At 48.7% G+C, this 15,796-nt stretch overlaps 1 protein-coding gene across 2 annotated transcripts in view; it reads right to left on the bottom strand.

Annotated features, from left to right (window-relative positions):
• The window catches only part of HOMER2 (homer scaffold protein 2), a 66,974-nt gene that overhangs the window by 14,000 nt on the left and 37,178 nt on the right, over window positions 1-15,796 (bottom strand). For both annotated transcript variants that reach the window (XM_036277818.1, XM_036277819.1), the window contains exon 3: window positions 7,279-7,410. In XM_036277818.1, coding sequence (XP_036133711.1) covers window positions 7,279-7,410 — 132 coding nt within the window. The remainder of the gene's footprint in view (window positions 1-7,278; window positions 7,411-15,796) is intronic.

The following is a 15,796-nucleotide window of genomic DNA, read 5'->3' as shown; positions in this document are numbered from 1 at the left end:
GGTGCTGAGATGTCATGCACACTGTGTGAGTATCAGATACTGCTTCTGCCTCCCAAGAGGCCAAGAGTTGAGCAGCAAGAGACAGTGGCACACAAGTCAGTAAATAAAGCCTTGACATGCTTTGATAAGACAAGTTGCCTGTAAACAGAGCTCAGGGTCTCCATTCTCTCTGTCCCCTCCTACCTTACCCTGAACATCCCCAAATAGTGAAGACCTTAGCTCAGCTCTTGGAGACCCAGGGCTCAAACTTTTAGTTCCAATGCACTTTCCTTTTTTTTTTTTTTCCCAATGCACTTTTCTCTGTCCCCAGCACCCACCAGTGGCCCCTCCAGCTGTCCCACAGCTTGCACGCGTGAACATACTTGCACCCTCCTCCCACAGTCTCTCAGAGCTCAGTGGCTTAACACACTTTCATTCTCTTGCTCCTCGCCATCACTCTGTAGGACAAGATTTCTCATTTATAGCTTCCATGTAAGAAAATGGACTTTAGAGAGGTTAAGACTTGCCCATGGTCACATGGCTAGTAAATGGTAAACCTGAACTTGGGCCCAGATTGAATTTCCACGTGGTCATTCTACACATTTAGTAACCTCCTGAGCCAACAAGAATGCCAAGAGTCTTGCCCATAGCAGCTGCTAGATATTTACTAACTGGATTTTCTATTTGCAAGGAGAAGGCCCAATACTTTTAAGTGTAAAATAGAATTGTACTCACTTCCTCTTCAAAAGAAAATTTTTTTATAAAAGCCTTAATTCCAAAACAGGCCAGACGACTTCCAAGGCAAAGACAAGGCCTACGGAACAGAACACCAGATACGGACTGAGGGGCCCGGACAAGAAATTTTGACTTCACAGCCCTCCTCAGCTCCATCGTTTAACTGTTCTCCTTCTCATTTATAAAAGCAAGACAATGAACAACTGTCACACATATGTCGAAACACACATCCTACATGACTTCAAGGTGATAGTGCTATTATAAATAATAACCGCCCAGAACATCAAAAAAAAAAAAGGAAGAAAGGACATGGATTCTTGGCTCTTCGAGGTGAGATACAAAGAGCAGTTAGAACATAGAAAGTCTTACTACACGCTCACAGCGACCCTCAGGTCCTTTTACAACTGTCAGTATACAAATGGAGCACAGATGGTCTCATAACTAGCCAAGGCCACGCTGGGATTGAACACAGGCCGCGTGACGCCAGCACTGGACTATAGTGTCCCATCATTTACCTGCTTAACTGCTACCTGAGCTAAGCTGTCCAACCCTGACCCTACGGGCCTTTCAAATGTAGGAAATGAACAACTTGAACCTCAGTCTCTTCATCTATGAAATGTGAACGATGGCACGACCTCCATGGATCACTGGAGGGTGAGAAATGGGGTCTTGCTAGGCATGTGACGGGTTCAACAAAAGGAAATGAGACTTCTCTTGCCTTGATTTGATTTCTTTCTACAAGGGAAATGACAGCTTAAGTCTTAAAACCACAACCTGTAGTAAAGGAGCTCCACAAAAGGGCAAATTCATTCACTCAAAGATATTTACCAGTTTCTCTGTGCTGGACTGTGCTGGGGACACTGAAATACTTAAGAAAGATCGAGTTCCTATCCTCAAAGGAATTCTGTAGAGGACTTTGTTTTACATTCAAGTGGGTGATAATCAAAAAGAAAATTTCATAAAATAAGCTGAAAATGTAATAAAGTAGGATAAGCCAATCAGATAAATTTAAAATAAATAATCACTTAAAAAGATGTGGTATTAGCCCTGGCCTGTTTGGCTCAGCGGTTAGAGCATTGGCCTGCAGTTCAGAGACCTGGGTCGGTTCCCGCTAAGGGCATGTACCTCGGTTGCAGTTTGTCCCCGGCCCTGGTTGGGTCGTGCAGGTGGCAACCACTCGATGTGTCCCTTTCACGTCGATGTTTCTCTCTCTCTCTCTCCCTCCCACTCCATCTGAACAAAATATGGAAAAATGTCCTCAGATGAGGATAAAAAAAAAAAAGATGTGGTATTAGCAGATATATGATGGAAACAGGCCCTACCATTTATATAAAAATTAGTGTATAAGAAAGGAAGAATCCTAAATTAATGTGGGAAATTATTCATCACAGGACTGAGATAACTTTAGTCAATTGGGGCAAAATGAATTTAAATCCTTACCACAAACCAGTAGCATGATAAATTATTGATGAGGTTTTTTTCCAATCAAACTTTTAAAAATCTGCATGCAAATAGAATTGAATATCAAAATTCTGCTTGAGGGGTGAGAGGGTAAAATAAGTTTGGAAGAAATAAAAGAAAATCACAAAAGTGACAGATACTGATGACATAATAATGTAAAGCTTTTAAATATAAAAGGAAAAAAGACTCCATCAGAATGGAACGGAGCGCCTGGGGAAATATCACGGCCAGGCCAGTCCAACAGGAAAGGGGTCGTTATCTTCAGTAAAGACAGAGTTTGTACAAATTTGTGTTGTTGTTTTTTATCCTCACCGGAGGACATTTTTCTATTTTTTGTTCAGATAGAGTGGGAGGGAGGGAGAGGAAGGGAGAGAGAGAGAGAGAGAGAGAGAGAGAGAGAAACATCGACGGAAAGGGACACATCGAGTGGCTGCCACCCGCACGACCAACCAGGGCCGGGGACAAACTGCAACCGAGGTACATGCCCTTAGCGGGAACTGAACCCGGGTCTTCTCCGGACCGCAGGCCGACACTCTAACCGCTGAGCCAAACCGGCCAGGGCCAAATCTGTGTTTTATAAGAGAAAGTTTATTTAGAAAGTCACAGAGGTAGTAGAAATGAGCCAGCCGGGCTGTGTGGGCTCAGGAAACAAGTTACAGAAGCAAAGAAGGGCCCTGGGAGCTTAGGAGAGGGAGAGACAAAGGAAAGGAGCCCGTGAGGAGCAAGCCGGGGAAGGGGAGGCTCAGGCACCATCCAGAGAGGGAGGATGCTGAACTTGTGCATTGAATGCAAACTGAAAAGGAAAATATAAAAAGCCCAATAGAAAAATGGCAAAATTCATGAATAAAAAATACAATGAGTAAGCAACTTACAGAAAAAAGTGCTCAGCCTCACTAAAAATGCAAATCAAAATAATGAGGTCCCATTCTTTGCCTGCTAAATTAGCAAACACTAAATACAACTATAATACCCGGTGCTGGCAATGTACTTCTGGTAGCGTGGTGTACTGGTACAACCCACTGAGAAGCAATTTGGAAAACTGTACCATGAGTGAAAAAAAATCATGCCCACTGACTTAGTGATATCACTTCTGGGAAACTATTCTATGAAAATAATTGAGAATATGAGAAAGAAGGCCTTCAGTATATTAAGATCCTAGGTTTATTTGTAATAATGAAAACTGGAAGCAAGCCAGACACCCCGGGAGAACATTCCCCTCATAGCCTCCAACTGTTAGAGAAGCACTTGTCACTGAGAGAGGTGCCAGATGGCTGTTCTTTGCTAAAACATCCCTCCCTCCAAGTCTTCAGGTTTATAATATTCCTCCTTTATTATAAACAAACAAACAAACACATTTGCTTATCAATTTAGAAAGCAAAGTTTAGGAAAAACATTTTAAACCTGTAGTCCCGTCTCCCAGAGACAAACACTAACCACATAAACCTCTGATATTTTTCTATCTATAGCTATACATCTGTTACACATATTTCTTTTTTAAATGAAATTATATTGATCTCATTTTATAGCTACTTTCAAAATTAACAATATGACATCGACATTTCCATGCAATTACATGATCTTCTATTAGATCGTCAAAATTTCAGTACTATATTACCCTAAAGGACACACTGGAGTTTATTTAACTAATTTCCTACCTCTGGACATTTAGGTTGATTTGGGTTATTTGTTTTTACTGTTATAAATGATGCTTCAAGAAAAACCCTTATAGCTGAGTCTCTGTAGTCAGTTACAATTATTTCCTTAAAATAGATTCCTATAAATAAAATCCATTAATCAAAGGATATTCAAACCATAAAGGTTTCTGAAATATATGCCGAGTTCTCATTCTTTTCTTATTACAGTCATTTTCTACAGTGGTTATGTAATCATTTTAATCAAAATGAAAATCATCATCATCATCACAGAAAAAGAAAGACATTTATTTTACTTTATTTGTGGCTGTTTTTGGCCTTGGCAACTGAAGACACTACAGCAGACACTACCTAGTTGCTTTCAAAGATCATTTATTTTTCTCCCTTAGCTTAACACAATCTCAGATTTGTCTGGAGCAAAAAACTTCTTCTTTTTTTTTTTTTTAAGTTATCCCAGATGTTTTGGTGGAGCAAAAAACTTCTTAGGTGATAAAGAATGAGAACGGGTCTAAGCCAATCATAGCAACCCAATTCCCTGGCCCCCTTTTTATTCTGGGGGAATGGGAGGATGGCCGAGGGACCCAAGACAGACAATGGCACCCGAGAAGTCTGCCACGGGAGTTTACAGGGAAGCTCTTATGGTGCCACCCCTCCGCCTCCTCCCTCTTGCCACAAATGCAGATGGGACAGACGAGTTCAAGAAGTCATCTTATCACCACGAGGGAAAGGCTAACAGAGAAAAGAGCAGAACACACACAGCCCTCAGACCCAACACCATGGAGCTCTGTGCCAATGCTGGCAACCGTGTGCATGACTCCTCTTCCATATGAAAAGAATAACTCCATCTGCTGAAGCACTGTGATTCGGTTCTGGTACTTGCAGCCAAAGCATTCTAACGGAAACATCAAAAGGATTAATAACTCTCATTTAAAAAAAAAAAAAAAAAAGGCCCTTAAATGAGGAGAAAGAAAGGTATGAGATGGGGTAGTGTTCTTATGGCGACACTGAGTTAGTGACGTGAACATGAGCGTACAGATTTGAATTGCAGGTGACATCACCGAAAGGGGTCAAAGCCGATGCCAGTGAGTGTCAGGGCTGTGAGGGATCAATCACAGAGCCCGAGCACCCCATCCTGCATCGCTCCTGGTCATGGCGGAGTGTCCCCTTCTGCCCGCCAGGAGTGAGACAGCAGCACACCTGGAAGGTGACATCTCAAGGTCAGGGGCCAGAGAGAACCTACTTTAACGACGCGCTCACTCTCACATTTGGCTCTCTGTCCACGGCTCTCCCTCTTGTCGGACAGCACCGTGCCCTTCCAGCATTCCCCAGCAGACTGAGCCGCTGCGTCCTCCCCAGGGGGCGGACAGGCGAGTCCCAGTCTGCCCCTGGGAATACGTAGCTTCTGTTATTTTTGGAAAGCTCATCTAAGGAGCAGTGTCCCCGTGATACTTGCTGGGTTGTGGTGTAAAGTGGTCCTTATATGGAAGCAGTGAAGATCAAAGTATCTATTTTCTTTCTGGGAGGTGGAGAGAGCAGTGTGTCTACAGTGTTCTTAAATGAGAACATCCACACCGGTGTTCCTTTATCTAGCCTAGTTATAGTGTTTGATTACCAAGCCCCCGTTCAGGTCTGTGGGTGGCTGCTCTGTGGAGTCAGGAATATCCAGCCACAGCATCCCCTCAGCAACATGCCTTGGGAACCCTTTCGGCCCAGGCTCCTCTATGCTAGTTAATTGCCACTTGCCCAGACTGCCAGCCTCACTTCATAGTAATTTATCAGCGTGCGGTTAATCGTTCCCTCCGAAGAGAAGGGAAAAGCTGATTTGAAACATTTTGAACAAAGGAGACATCTGAGTGCTTATCTGATAAGTCTTTGTGACAAAGGCAGGCCACAGTCACAGAGCAGGGGCTCCAGGCTGCCGGAGCAGGTGAAATGACTCAGGGAGACCGGCACTCCTCACCTTAAGGAAAGGACATTTTCTTATGTCGGGGAGAAATTCGAAGTGGCCACACTTGGAAGTAGGCAGGTTAAGGTCTCTCCAGAGCTCAGAGCACCAAAACCTGAGCTCTAACAACTTGCTCTGATTTCTGTTTTGAGTTTTTCCTTCTTTCAAATCTTTTCATTGGAACTTTCCCCCTTTATCCTTCCTACTTTGATTCCTCCAAAGACCGAAGAAGGACCGGATCTCTGGCAGGAGCCTCCCCATCGCGCCCTTCCCCAGCAATCTGAGGCTTCTACCGAACCAGTTTGAACAGGAGGAAGGTGTGGGAAGGGGCCACCTGGCAGGGGAGGAATTGATCCGCCCCCCGCCCCCAACCAGGCACTAATTCAGGATGGAAAGGCAGGCAACCCTCAAACCCACTTCAGACAGAGGTTCTGGTGGCATTCTTTCAAGAAATCACGGTCAGCCCTGGCCTGTTTGGCTCAGCGGTTAAAGCATTGGCTTGTGGTCCAGAGAGACCCAGGTTCAGTTCCCGCTAAGGGCATGTACCTCGGTTGCAGTTTGTCCCCAGCCCTGGTTGGGTCATGCGGGTGGCAGCCACTCGATGTGTCCCTTTCACGTCGATGTTTCTCTCTCTCTCTCTTCCTCTCCCTCCTTCCCACTCTGTCTGAACAAAAAATGCAAAAATGTCCTCGGGGGAGGATATAAAAAAAAAAAGAAAGAAAGAAATCACGGTCATACTTGCTTTTATTTGATGTAAATCCTCTCTGATCCTCTTCGTTTCAAAAAATGGCATCACTGTTCTCCCCGCGGCCTGGACTTTAAACTCTCCCTTGGATTTCTTGAGCTGCTCTGACATTCTTCCACTAAGTTCCCATGTCACTTAAATTAGCCAGTCTTGCTTTCAACCAGTATATCCTCAATAATCACAGAGTGCTCTCCTACCACCCACAAGGAAGCCAATTTTCCTGAAACAAGCTTTCGGCTCCCGTCATCGACTAGGTGAGGCATCTCAAGAGGCCCCCAGTCTGTACCCTCGGGCCTGCGGTCTCTGAGTCTGGGATCAGTCATGACGGGCTCCCCATCTCTCCAACCATCCAGAGTGTGTCTTAGACCCCTCAGAGAAGCGAATCAAGGCTATGAACCCTCTCCCTAGGAAAAAACACTGTGTGACATCTTAAACAGTGTGGGGACTCCAGGTTAAGAATGCTATCAGGTGTCATCTTACTCCCTCCCTCTAAGGGCTCCAACTCGAGGGTCCATGACACCGAGGGCTGACGCGTGGGGCAGGAAGGGCTGGCAGAGCTGCCTCCACGCCGCAGGCTCAGGCTCTGAAGCAGCATTTGTCAGATACGCTTTCCTTCCCCAGACGACATCTCCATTTCAAGGAACCTGGCATTTTTAAAAGGTCATCTGGTCTGGCAGCCCTGCGGAGCCAGACGGGGCGGAACTGCAGGCAGAGAGGCGTCCGGCTCCCCAAGCACTTCTCCGTGGAGAGGACCACGTTACCTTTGTCAGCTGCTGCTCCGACGAGAACCCCAAACCAAACACCGTGTTGGCTCTGCTGTCGGCCCACTGCCCAAACTTCTGCGACGTTTTGGTGAAAGTCATATTGGGTGTGATTGTGCTGTTTATAATCACCTGCAGGGAAACAGCCCAGAGAGCGGAAATGTGAATACTGAGTCAGACGCCACAGTGATTCTCACAAAGTCTTCCGTGGGTAAAGCCGGGACCTGATGCATAAAGCAGGCCCCACCAGCCTCCCAACTCTGTTGCCTCTGAACGGCCTTCCTCCTCTCCTGGCACCTCCCATGCTGAGTCACATGCACAGCCGGGGCGAGGGGCCACGGCAGAGACTTAGAAACAGACTCTCAGAAGAAAATAAGAACCTACAACTTATCAGTGGGAGAGTCTCTCCTAAGTATAATTTCCAAAGCTGCCATTCCCCAAAGCTGCCAGGCACCCCATGGCCCTTAATGGCCAGCCATGCCACACGTTCTCTGAAGAACTTCATGTCACACTTTCTCAGGCACCTGGTGTCCCAGTGTCCAGCTCAAACAACTTAAAAGTTTTCATGAGCAGCTGGGCCTTGCTGCTTCCACACAGGAAGGAGGATACACTCCCACTGATTTACAAAGAGACTAATTACGCCAGCGTGAGCAACTGCAGGGGACGGTGCAGGGACCTGCTGCTGGCCATCACGCCTCCTTGGCCTAAACAGGTGAGGGAAGGAAGAGGCTACAGGACGTGGAGGGAGAGAGTCAGGGAGAGCAGACTGCCATGACAAGAGAGGTGGCCTTCTGCTGAGGGACGCACCAGGAGGGGAGCCAGCAAAACAAACACGCTCGCCCTGGCTGGTTTGGCTCAGCGGTTAGAGCGTTGGCCTGCAGTCCAGAGAGACATGGGTTCGGTTTCTGCTAAGGGCATGTACCTCGGTTGCAGTTTGTCCCCGGCCCTAGTTGGGTCGTGTGGGTGGCAGCCACTCGATGTGTCCCTTTCACGTCGATGTTTCTCTCTCTCTCTCTCTCCCTCCCACTCAATCTGAACAAGAAATGGAAAAGGTTCTCAGGTGAGGGTAAAAAACAAACAAACAAACCCCCTCACCTCCCTCCCTCTGATATGCCACCTGCACACCTAACCAGAAGCCAGCGGCCCAGGGAGCTGAGTGAAGTAGTCTGCAGGTCAGCCTCTCAGGGGCAGAGCAGGGTGAAGAAGGGCAGAGAATGGATCTGGAGGGGTAAGAGGATGACATCCAGCACACGGCGCACTCATTCATTCAATACACATTTCCTGAGCATTGACTGCAGGCCGGGCATTCTTCCAACCAAAGATACAAAGGTGAGTGAGTCCAGAGTCCTGCTCTTCGAGTTACAGATGAGCAGGAAATGGGTAGAGACAGGTATGTGAAGTCACCAAAGAACTGATGTATTATAAAGTATCAACGACAGGCTCACTCTGGCAGAAATCCTTGGAAGCCCTAAGACTCTAAGAAACACTCATGAAAAATGCCCTTGGAAATAAGAGATGGCTGGACGTCTGCTGGCCAGCACAACTCACTGGTTACTTCCTCACAACGTGGCTTTGGATAATCTGAGCAGGAGCAGTGGCAATCTGAGTGAAGACTCTAAAAAGTGAATTTACCAGCAGCTTTATTTATTAAGGCTATATTTATTCTCAACAGTAAACTCAGAACACGTTTTTTAAAAACAGATAAAACAATGAAGAGAAAACATTTTTGAATGGCAGAGCCTTGCTTTCTTTGGTAAGAGCTTCAGTCCATTATTTTGCTCAGGGACCGATGTCTGGACACAGACTCTTTCTTTCCTTAAATAATAAAGACATCGGGGCAGGAAGTTACACTTGTCACTGTCCGATGGCCTGGGGGACTGGCGCCAGGCAAAGTGCTCGACCATTGTCTCCTTGCTCAGCCTGTCTCCCACCCTGAACGGCCTGCCTCCAGCCTATAGATTAACTCCCATCTTATCTATTCATATTCCAGAGGCTCCATGCATAACCCCCGCAGGGCCAAACCCTAAGAGACAAATTCCAGCTGCAACAGGCAGATATAAAAGACACAAGCCCCTACATTGAGCGCGGCTTCTAGGACTCGACCCCCGGAGTCTGTGAACCCGCCCGGAGTGTACCCAATAAAGCCTGATCCCTGTTTATTCGGCTGATTGGCTCTCCAGTCTCTTCTCTGTTTTATTCGGCGGCGCCCCCCGATTCCTTACAGTCACTAGTAAAGGTGTCAGTGCAATGTATATATGTAAGAGCCTATTGAGTTTGCCAATGAGGCATCAGCTTAAGAATAAACCTTAGTTCATTTAGGAAAACAATTTTCAAAGTTAGCATTAACAGCAGCAACTACTACTTATTGAGCACACATTGAGTGCTTTCCTTATATCAGCTCGCCTAACTTCACGACAAGGCTAAGAGGTATGACCATCACCTTCATTTCACAGAAGGAGAAAGGGAACTGGTAAGTAGCAGAAGAGAGGTCATCATGTATGAAATGAGAACTAAGCCCCCCTGAGTCCCCTAGGTCCCATCTCCTTACCCCCATCCGCAGGATGTCCCTCCCATCCACATGCCTGCACGGCACTCACCACCACAGACCTAGAGCAGACAAAAGTCTCTCACCCCTGGAACACAAACGGCTAGCCTTGCAGGAGGAGCCCTTCATCAGAATTTTGCAATGGGAGTGCCTTTGTCCCCCTCATTCCCTACTGATGTGCCTGCCCTGAGGGGGTGGGGGACTGCTTTGATCCTGATTCAGCACAGCTACCTCTCACTCTGTCACCAGCATCGAGGTGTGCAAGCATTTACCAAACACCACCTACAGGATCCCCCAAGCTGGAGGTCAGCCAAGCAGATAAAGGAAGCCCCTCCTTTCACTGTGCTGCTCTCGCAATCCCTCGGGCTGGTTCCTGCAGGCTTTGCAAAGCCCTGGCTGTCTCCTGACAGCTTACCAAAGGCTCTGGGGCTTCTGGAAATTCCTAGATCCAGGGGGGGCGGCGGGAGGAAAGGGGAAGAAGGGAAAGAAAGGGGCAGGAAAGCCATCATTTACTTCTACATGGTCCTTTACATTCCCTTGACTCGACAGAGGTAGCCCCTCTGAACACTCAAGGCCCTACCAGCGAGCCCATCGCTCGGATCAGTGAGACCACTGCTGCTGCTCTCCCGGGAAAGCCAGGGCACTGGCCTTCTCAGAAGCAGCAGACTGACCGCAGGTGATCACGCTGCCAGAAAGGGTCAGCCCCAGAGCCGTCCTCCCTCATTTCCCACTAGCACGGGAGCCATCCTGCGCCACCAGGACTGAGTCCTCCTGCAGAGCTGGGCCAACAGAGCTCTGAAGAATATGCTCCTTCTGCGCAGGGTCCTCCCATGCCCTCGGGTCACTTCTGGCTGACCCTCCTGCACCTGGAATCCACCTGAGTGCTTCAGTTTTCCTTTGAGGCTCTAAGGCATTTCTGACTCCGCCCTCCTCAGCATGAATGAAGAGGTGAGAGAAAGCTGGCCCTTATGAAAAGACCTTTGTCTGCTCTGGGTCTGCGGTGCTGGTGCCCAGTTCAGTTGTGTGGATGGGAGGGACGTCCTGGGGGTGGGGGTGGGGGAGGGGTGGGGCCTGGGGACTGAGGGGAGCTTAGTTCTGGGCAGGTGCATGGAGAGACAGTCTCTTGTGAGACTGAAGAGGACAAGGACCTAAGTTATACGCTCAATTTCACTAGCAATGTGGAAAATGCATTACTGTTATTATATACTCACAAAATTCAAACTGTCCGGTAAGACCAAGGGTGGGGCGAGGAGGGGGGGCAATAGGGGCTCACAGAATGGCAAAATCACTGTGGAAACAATGTGGCTTTCTCTGATAATGCAGAAAATGCACATTTCCTACCACCCAGCAATCCCAGTCCTAAGTGCATACCCGAGAGAAAGCTTTGTGCACGCAAACCAGGGGAAATGGACAAGAATGCGCACAGCAGCCGTGTTTGAAAAAAAAAATGTCCATCACCAGTGAATGGACCAACTGTGGTACATTCATGCAGTGAAATACTACCCAGCAGTGAAAGTGAACCAGGGCTGCAGGCCATCAACCTGCATGAATCACACAAATTTAACATGAACCAAAAAATAAAAATAAAAAGAAAGTCATAAAAGAAGACATACAGTATGAGTCTCCAGTATGATTCATTTTACATAAAAGCCTAAAGCACTCAAAACTCAGTAATATATCACTTAGCACAAGGATCCACCAACTAGTACAGCCCTCTGGCCAAGTCCACCTGCAGTCTGCTTTTGTAAATAAAGTTTTATTGGCACACAGCCACAGACATTCGTTTACACATTGGTCCGTGACTGTTTTCTTGCTACAAGAGAAAAGCTGAATAGCTGCCACAGATTATACAGCTCATTAAAAAATTACTATGAGGCTCTTCAGAGGAAAAATTTGCCAACCTCTGATTTAGGGATGCATACACAGGGGGCAAAACTAGAAAGAGAAGTAAGGGAATGCTTGATACAAACTTCCGAGAGAGTGGTAACCTCTTGGGGGGCAGTGGCAGGAGCATATAATTGGGAAGAGGCCCAGAAAGGCACTTCCTCGGCTGGGTGGTGGGTAGGTGAGTGTTCACCTTATTATCAGACAGTAAATGGTACAGATAAACAGTTAAAAATAAAGTCCACAAAACTACAACCAAGTCCTCGGGGAATCTGATGGTCACGGTGAGCAAAGGTTGGGAAAGAGGAGGTGGTACCCTGCACACCCACCGGACACTGGGAACCTGTGCTGGGAGCAGAGAAAGTGGCTGAAACTGTGGGTTCCAGCCTCAGGGGACAGGGGTGGCTCAGCAGTCTCTGAGGTCACAGGAGTGGAGGATGTCACCCAGTGGGAGGGGCAGAAGAACATGAGGGAGACCTTGCCGTCTCCAATGCACACCCCTCCTCTTTCGTGAGTTATCTCTGAAACTCCCTAGTAAAAGAGCCGGTTCCTGCTTCAGAAAATGCACAAAGCGCATGGAACAAGAACTACCTGGGAGAAGCACAAAGCTAAGCTCCTCCAGTCTCCAGCCCTGCTCTAGAATTCAGAGGAAACTGCCAGTCACAAAATGTCTCCTTATGGGAAGTCTTTCCCAAACCAGGGAGATGGAAGTTGGAAGAACTGGGATGTTTTCTACAAGAGGCTGAGACTGTGTGACAGCAATTAAAAGACATGCTGCCTGCTTCCAAAGCAGGTGTTGATGAAAGTGTTTGTCCTTTGTTTTTCACCACAGTCTGGAAAAGAAAGAAACCAATGTTCGCTGAAAACCTACTGTGTACCGAGACCCTTCCCTGTGCCTGAAGAGAATTAGAAAACTGTAGTGATGGGTGGAAGAGGGGACCCAGACTGTGTTCTTGAAAGCAATTTCACATTTCCAAAAGAAAACACCAAGCAAGTCAGATTTCAGAGGCTTACAGCCTCCGATCAGTCACGATTAGGCAGTGCTGGCTATCCAGCGGGTGCTGCTAACTACGAGTAGAATGGATGACCTCTAAGCCCTCTCCCAGTGTAAGTTTCTGGGATCCTATAAATAACTGAGAACCAAGGGCAGAAGAGCCATCCAGAGCACCCGGGAGAAACACCTGCTCCAGACAAGTCCTGTGCACAGGCACAGGCAGCTTCTCCCGGGGCGGCAGTGACTAACTCGGCCTGTGAGAGTGCCAGCAGCACAAGGGAGCCGAGGGCTGCGATGGCCCAGTGAACAAATGCTCTGGAAATGGAGTCCTTGGAAACGGAGCTGGTGGCTCGGCCCAGAACCCGCTGTGGATCACACGGTTGTTGGTGCTACGAGGGCTCCATCAGTGCTCCAGGAAGCTGGGTTTATGAGACGCCCTCATGTGGCTCCCATCTGCCCATGTGCAGGGCCGACCTTGGGTGACATTCTGAGGCTCCGATCCTGGTTCCCTCTTGGCGGTTACTCTGTCCCTGCCCACTGTCCTTCTATGGACACAGCACAGCTACCACAGGCCTGGAGAGCATGTGGCCAGGCTTGACCTCATCACCCTCTCACTCCCCCACCCACTCAGGGGCATTGCCCACTCTGGCTTGATGCCGGGACGCCAAAGACAAGGCAGCCCTGGCCCCTAGTCCTCAAAGAGCGCAGTCATTGGGCAGCCTCAGGCAGAGATGGATCCACACAACCCCTACAGTCGGGCAGTGCTGGGCGAAGCATCACAGTATTCTTCCTAATCATGTCTTGAGCAGCAGCTGGGAGGGAAACGTAAAATACATTCTTTGGGAAGAAGAAACATCTTAGTGTTTCAGAAAGAATGAGCAACAGTTCTGACCACAGATTCGCCCCACGATGAGCAGCACCAAGTGCTCTCAGGGAAGGGAGAGACCTTCCACACACCCTTCTCCAAGTAAACAGGACAGATGGTTGGACCGAGCAGAGGAGCCTGCCGTGCCCTGTGCGGAGAGACAGGTGCTAAAGCTGCTGGCTGCACCTCCTCCCTCCATGGAGCCTGTGCTCGGGGTACCTGCCGTTGACTCAGCAGCTGAGTTTGCTGTGGCCTTTGCTCACAACGACCTCCACGTCCCTTCCACACCAGCAACTTGTTCCTGAGTCACACCTCCTCCTTCCCTGGGGAGGGCGGAGCAGGCTTCCCTTCCAGCTGGCCCAGAAGCACCGAGCAGAGGCTCCAGCTACTAGACTTGATGTGGCCAGGCCAACAGAGAGAGGCAGGACCTGGGCCCTAGACCTGCCCAAGGGCAGAGGTGCGGCCCATGGGTCAGGACACAGCCAAAAGGCTAGAAGTATCTGACCATCTGTCATCTCAGTTCAGATCAACACTTGGGATCAAAGGTCTAAAACAAAGTAGGTCGTCCCAATGTGGTCTAAGGCGGGGTGGCAGTGGCCAAGGGCAGCAGACAAGAGCCCTGTTAATGCATCAGCTCAAGACACTGCACCCTATTCCAGTCTCGAGGAAGGAAGCAGATCCATCTGGGTTATGCAGGCAGGGCGGAAGCTGGGGCTGGGGGACTGGAGACTAAGGCCCGCCCATCTTTTATCTTCCCACATTCCCGCGTCCCTCTGCTCTACAAAGAATACTCCCTTTTGCAGAACGAGGCCCTGTCATGGGTCTTGTGCCCCGCTGGTAAGGCAGGAACTCTGGGTGGGCTCCAGGAAGAGCAGACAGCCAGGTGTCACAGGAGGGCTGGCCTGAGATCCGCAGGTTCCACCTCTGAATTCCAGGGGTCCCCATGGCCTGGGTTTCCAATTACTTTTTAGCTGACTCCTTGATCTGATGGATCCCCACAGAGTCGAAATTAGCCCTATTCTGCAGTGAGGGTGTCGCCCACCCGCCTACACCCCTGACTTCTCCCAGCTGACTCGCTTGGCCCAGACTCCAGCTGTCACAGCCCTCAGGACCTGCAGAGCCGCACGGTGCAGTGGCTGACACTTTGACAAATTGCTAAAAGCCCAGCTAATAGGACTGAAGCACTTTCTCTAAGAACATCGTTTTATCTGTATTTAAGCCCCATATATCCTTGGATAACTCAGCTGACAACAGTGCAAACGCATCTCAAGGATGGAAGATAAAATGATAGAATCTACAGATAGAAGAAAGCAGGTGAACTCGACTCATCACCCCTGTCAGGACATCATGGTGGAGTCGAGGAGATTCCAGCTCAAAAGCTCGGAGAGGGGCCCTGGCCAGTTTGGCTCAGCGGTTAGAGTGTCGGCCTGTGGTCCAGAGAGACCCGGGTTTGGTTCCCACTAAGGGCATGTACTTTGGTTGCAGTTTGTCCCCGGCCCCAGTTGGTCATGCGGGTGGCAGCCACTCGATGTGTCCCTTCACGTCGATGTTTCTCTCTCTCTCTCTTCCTCTCTTTCCCTCCCACTCTATCTGAACAAAAAAATGGAAAAATGTCCTCAGGTGAGGATAAAAAAAACAAAAACAATAAATAAATAAATACATAAATAAATAAGCTCAGAGAGGGGATGTGATAATACAATACAATGGTGGTATCACCATGTCTCCCAGAAGAAGAAACATAAAGGCCCCTCTCAGACATTCAGTCCTCAAACACAAGTGCTACCAACCATGTGCCAGGGACCTTCACGCACCCTGAATGCTCACCAGAACCCTGCCACGGCTTACCATCCTGCTTGCTTAGAGCAGAACACCAGTTCCCGTGTCTCTGTGGACATGTTGGCCAGACCAGCTGTTTCTACCTGACGTGCTCCCCGCACAACATGGTGTCAGGACGCTCCTCTGCCAGCCAGGGGGATGCCTGCTGCCACCTCAGGGACTTGGTGCCAGCAGCAGCCTGCCAGGACAGGCCACTGCCTCTCTTTGACCTCAGATGTAAAATGGGGACTCTGGGCTCCCTCCCTGACTAGGAGGAAGGGTTGTGGCAACTGGAAGGAGGAGAAAGAGGATCAGGGGGCCAAAGCACCTTTCTCCACAGTTTCCATGACGAGGAGAGCACAGAGGAGGTTCTTAGAGAACACAGGCTGAGGGGAGAATTTCGCCTTAAAACAGG

The sequence above is a fragment of the Molossus molossus genome, unplaced genomic scaffold (genome assembly GCF_014108415.1).
Source record: "Molossus molossus isolate mMolMol1 unplaced genomic scaffold, mMolMol1.p scaffold_m16_p_24, whole genome shotgun sequence".
Lineage (NCBI taxonomy): Eukaryota > Metazoa > Chordata > Mammalia > Chiroptera > Molossidae > Molossus > Molossus molossus.
This window is presented reverse-complemented; position numbering and strand designations above follow the sequence as displayed.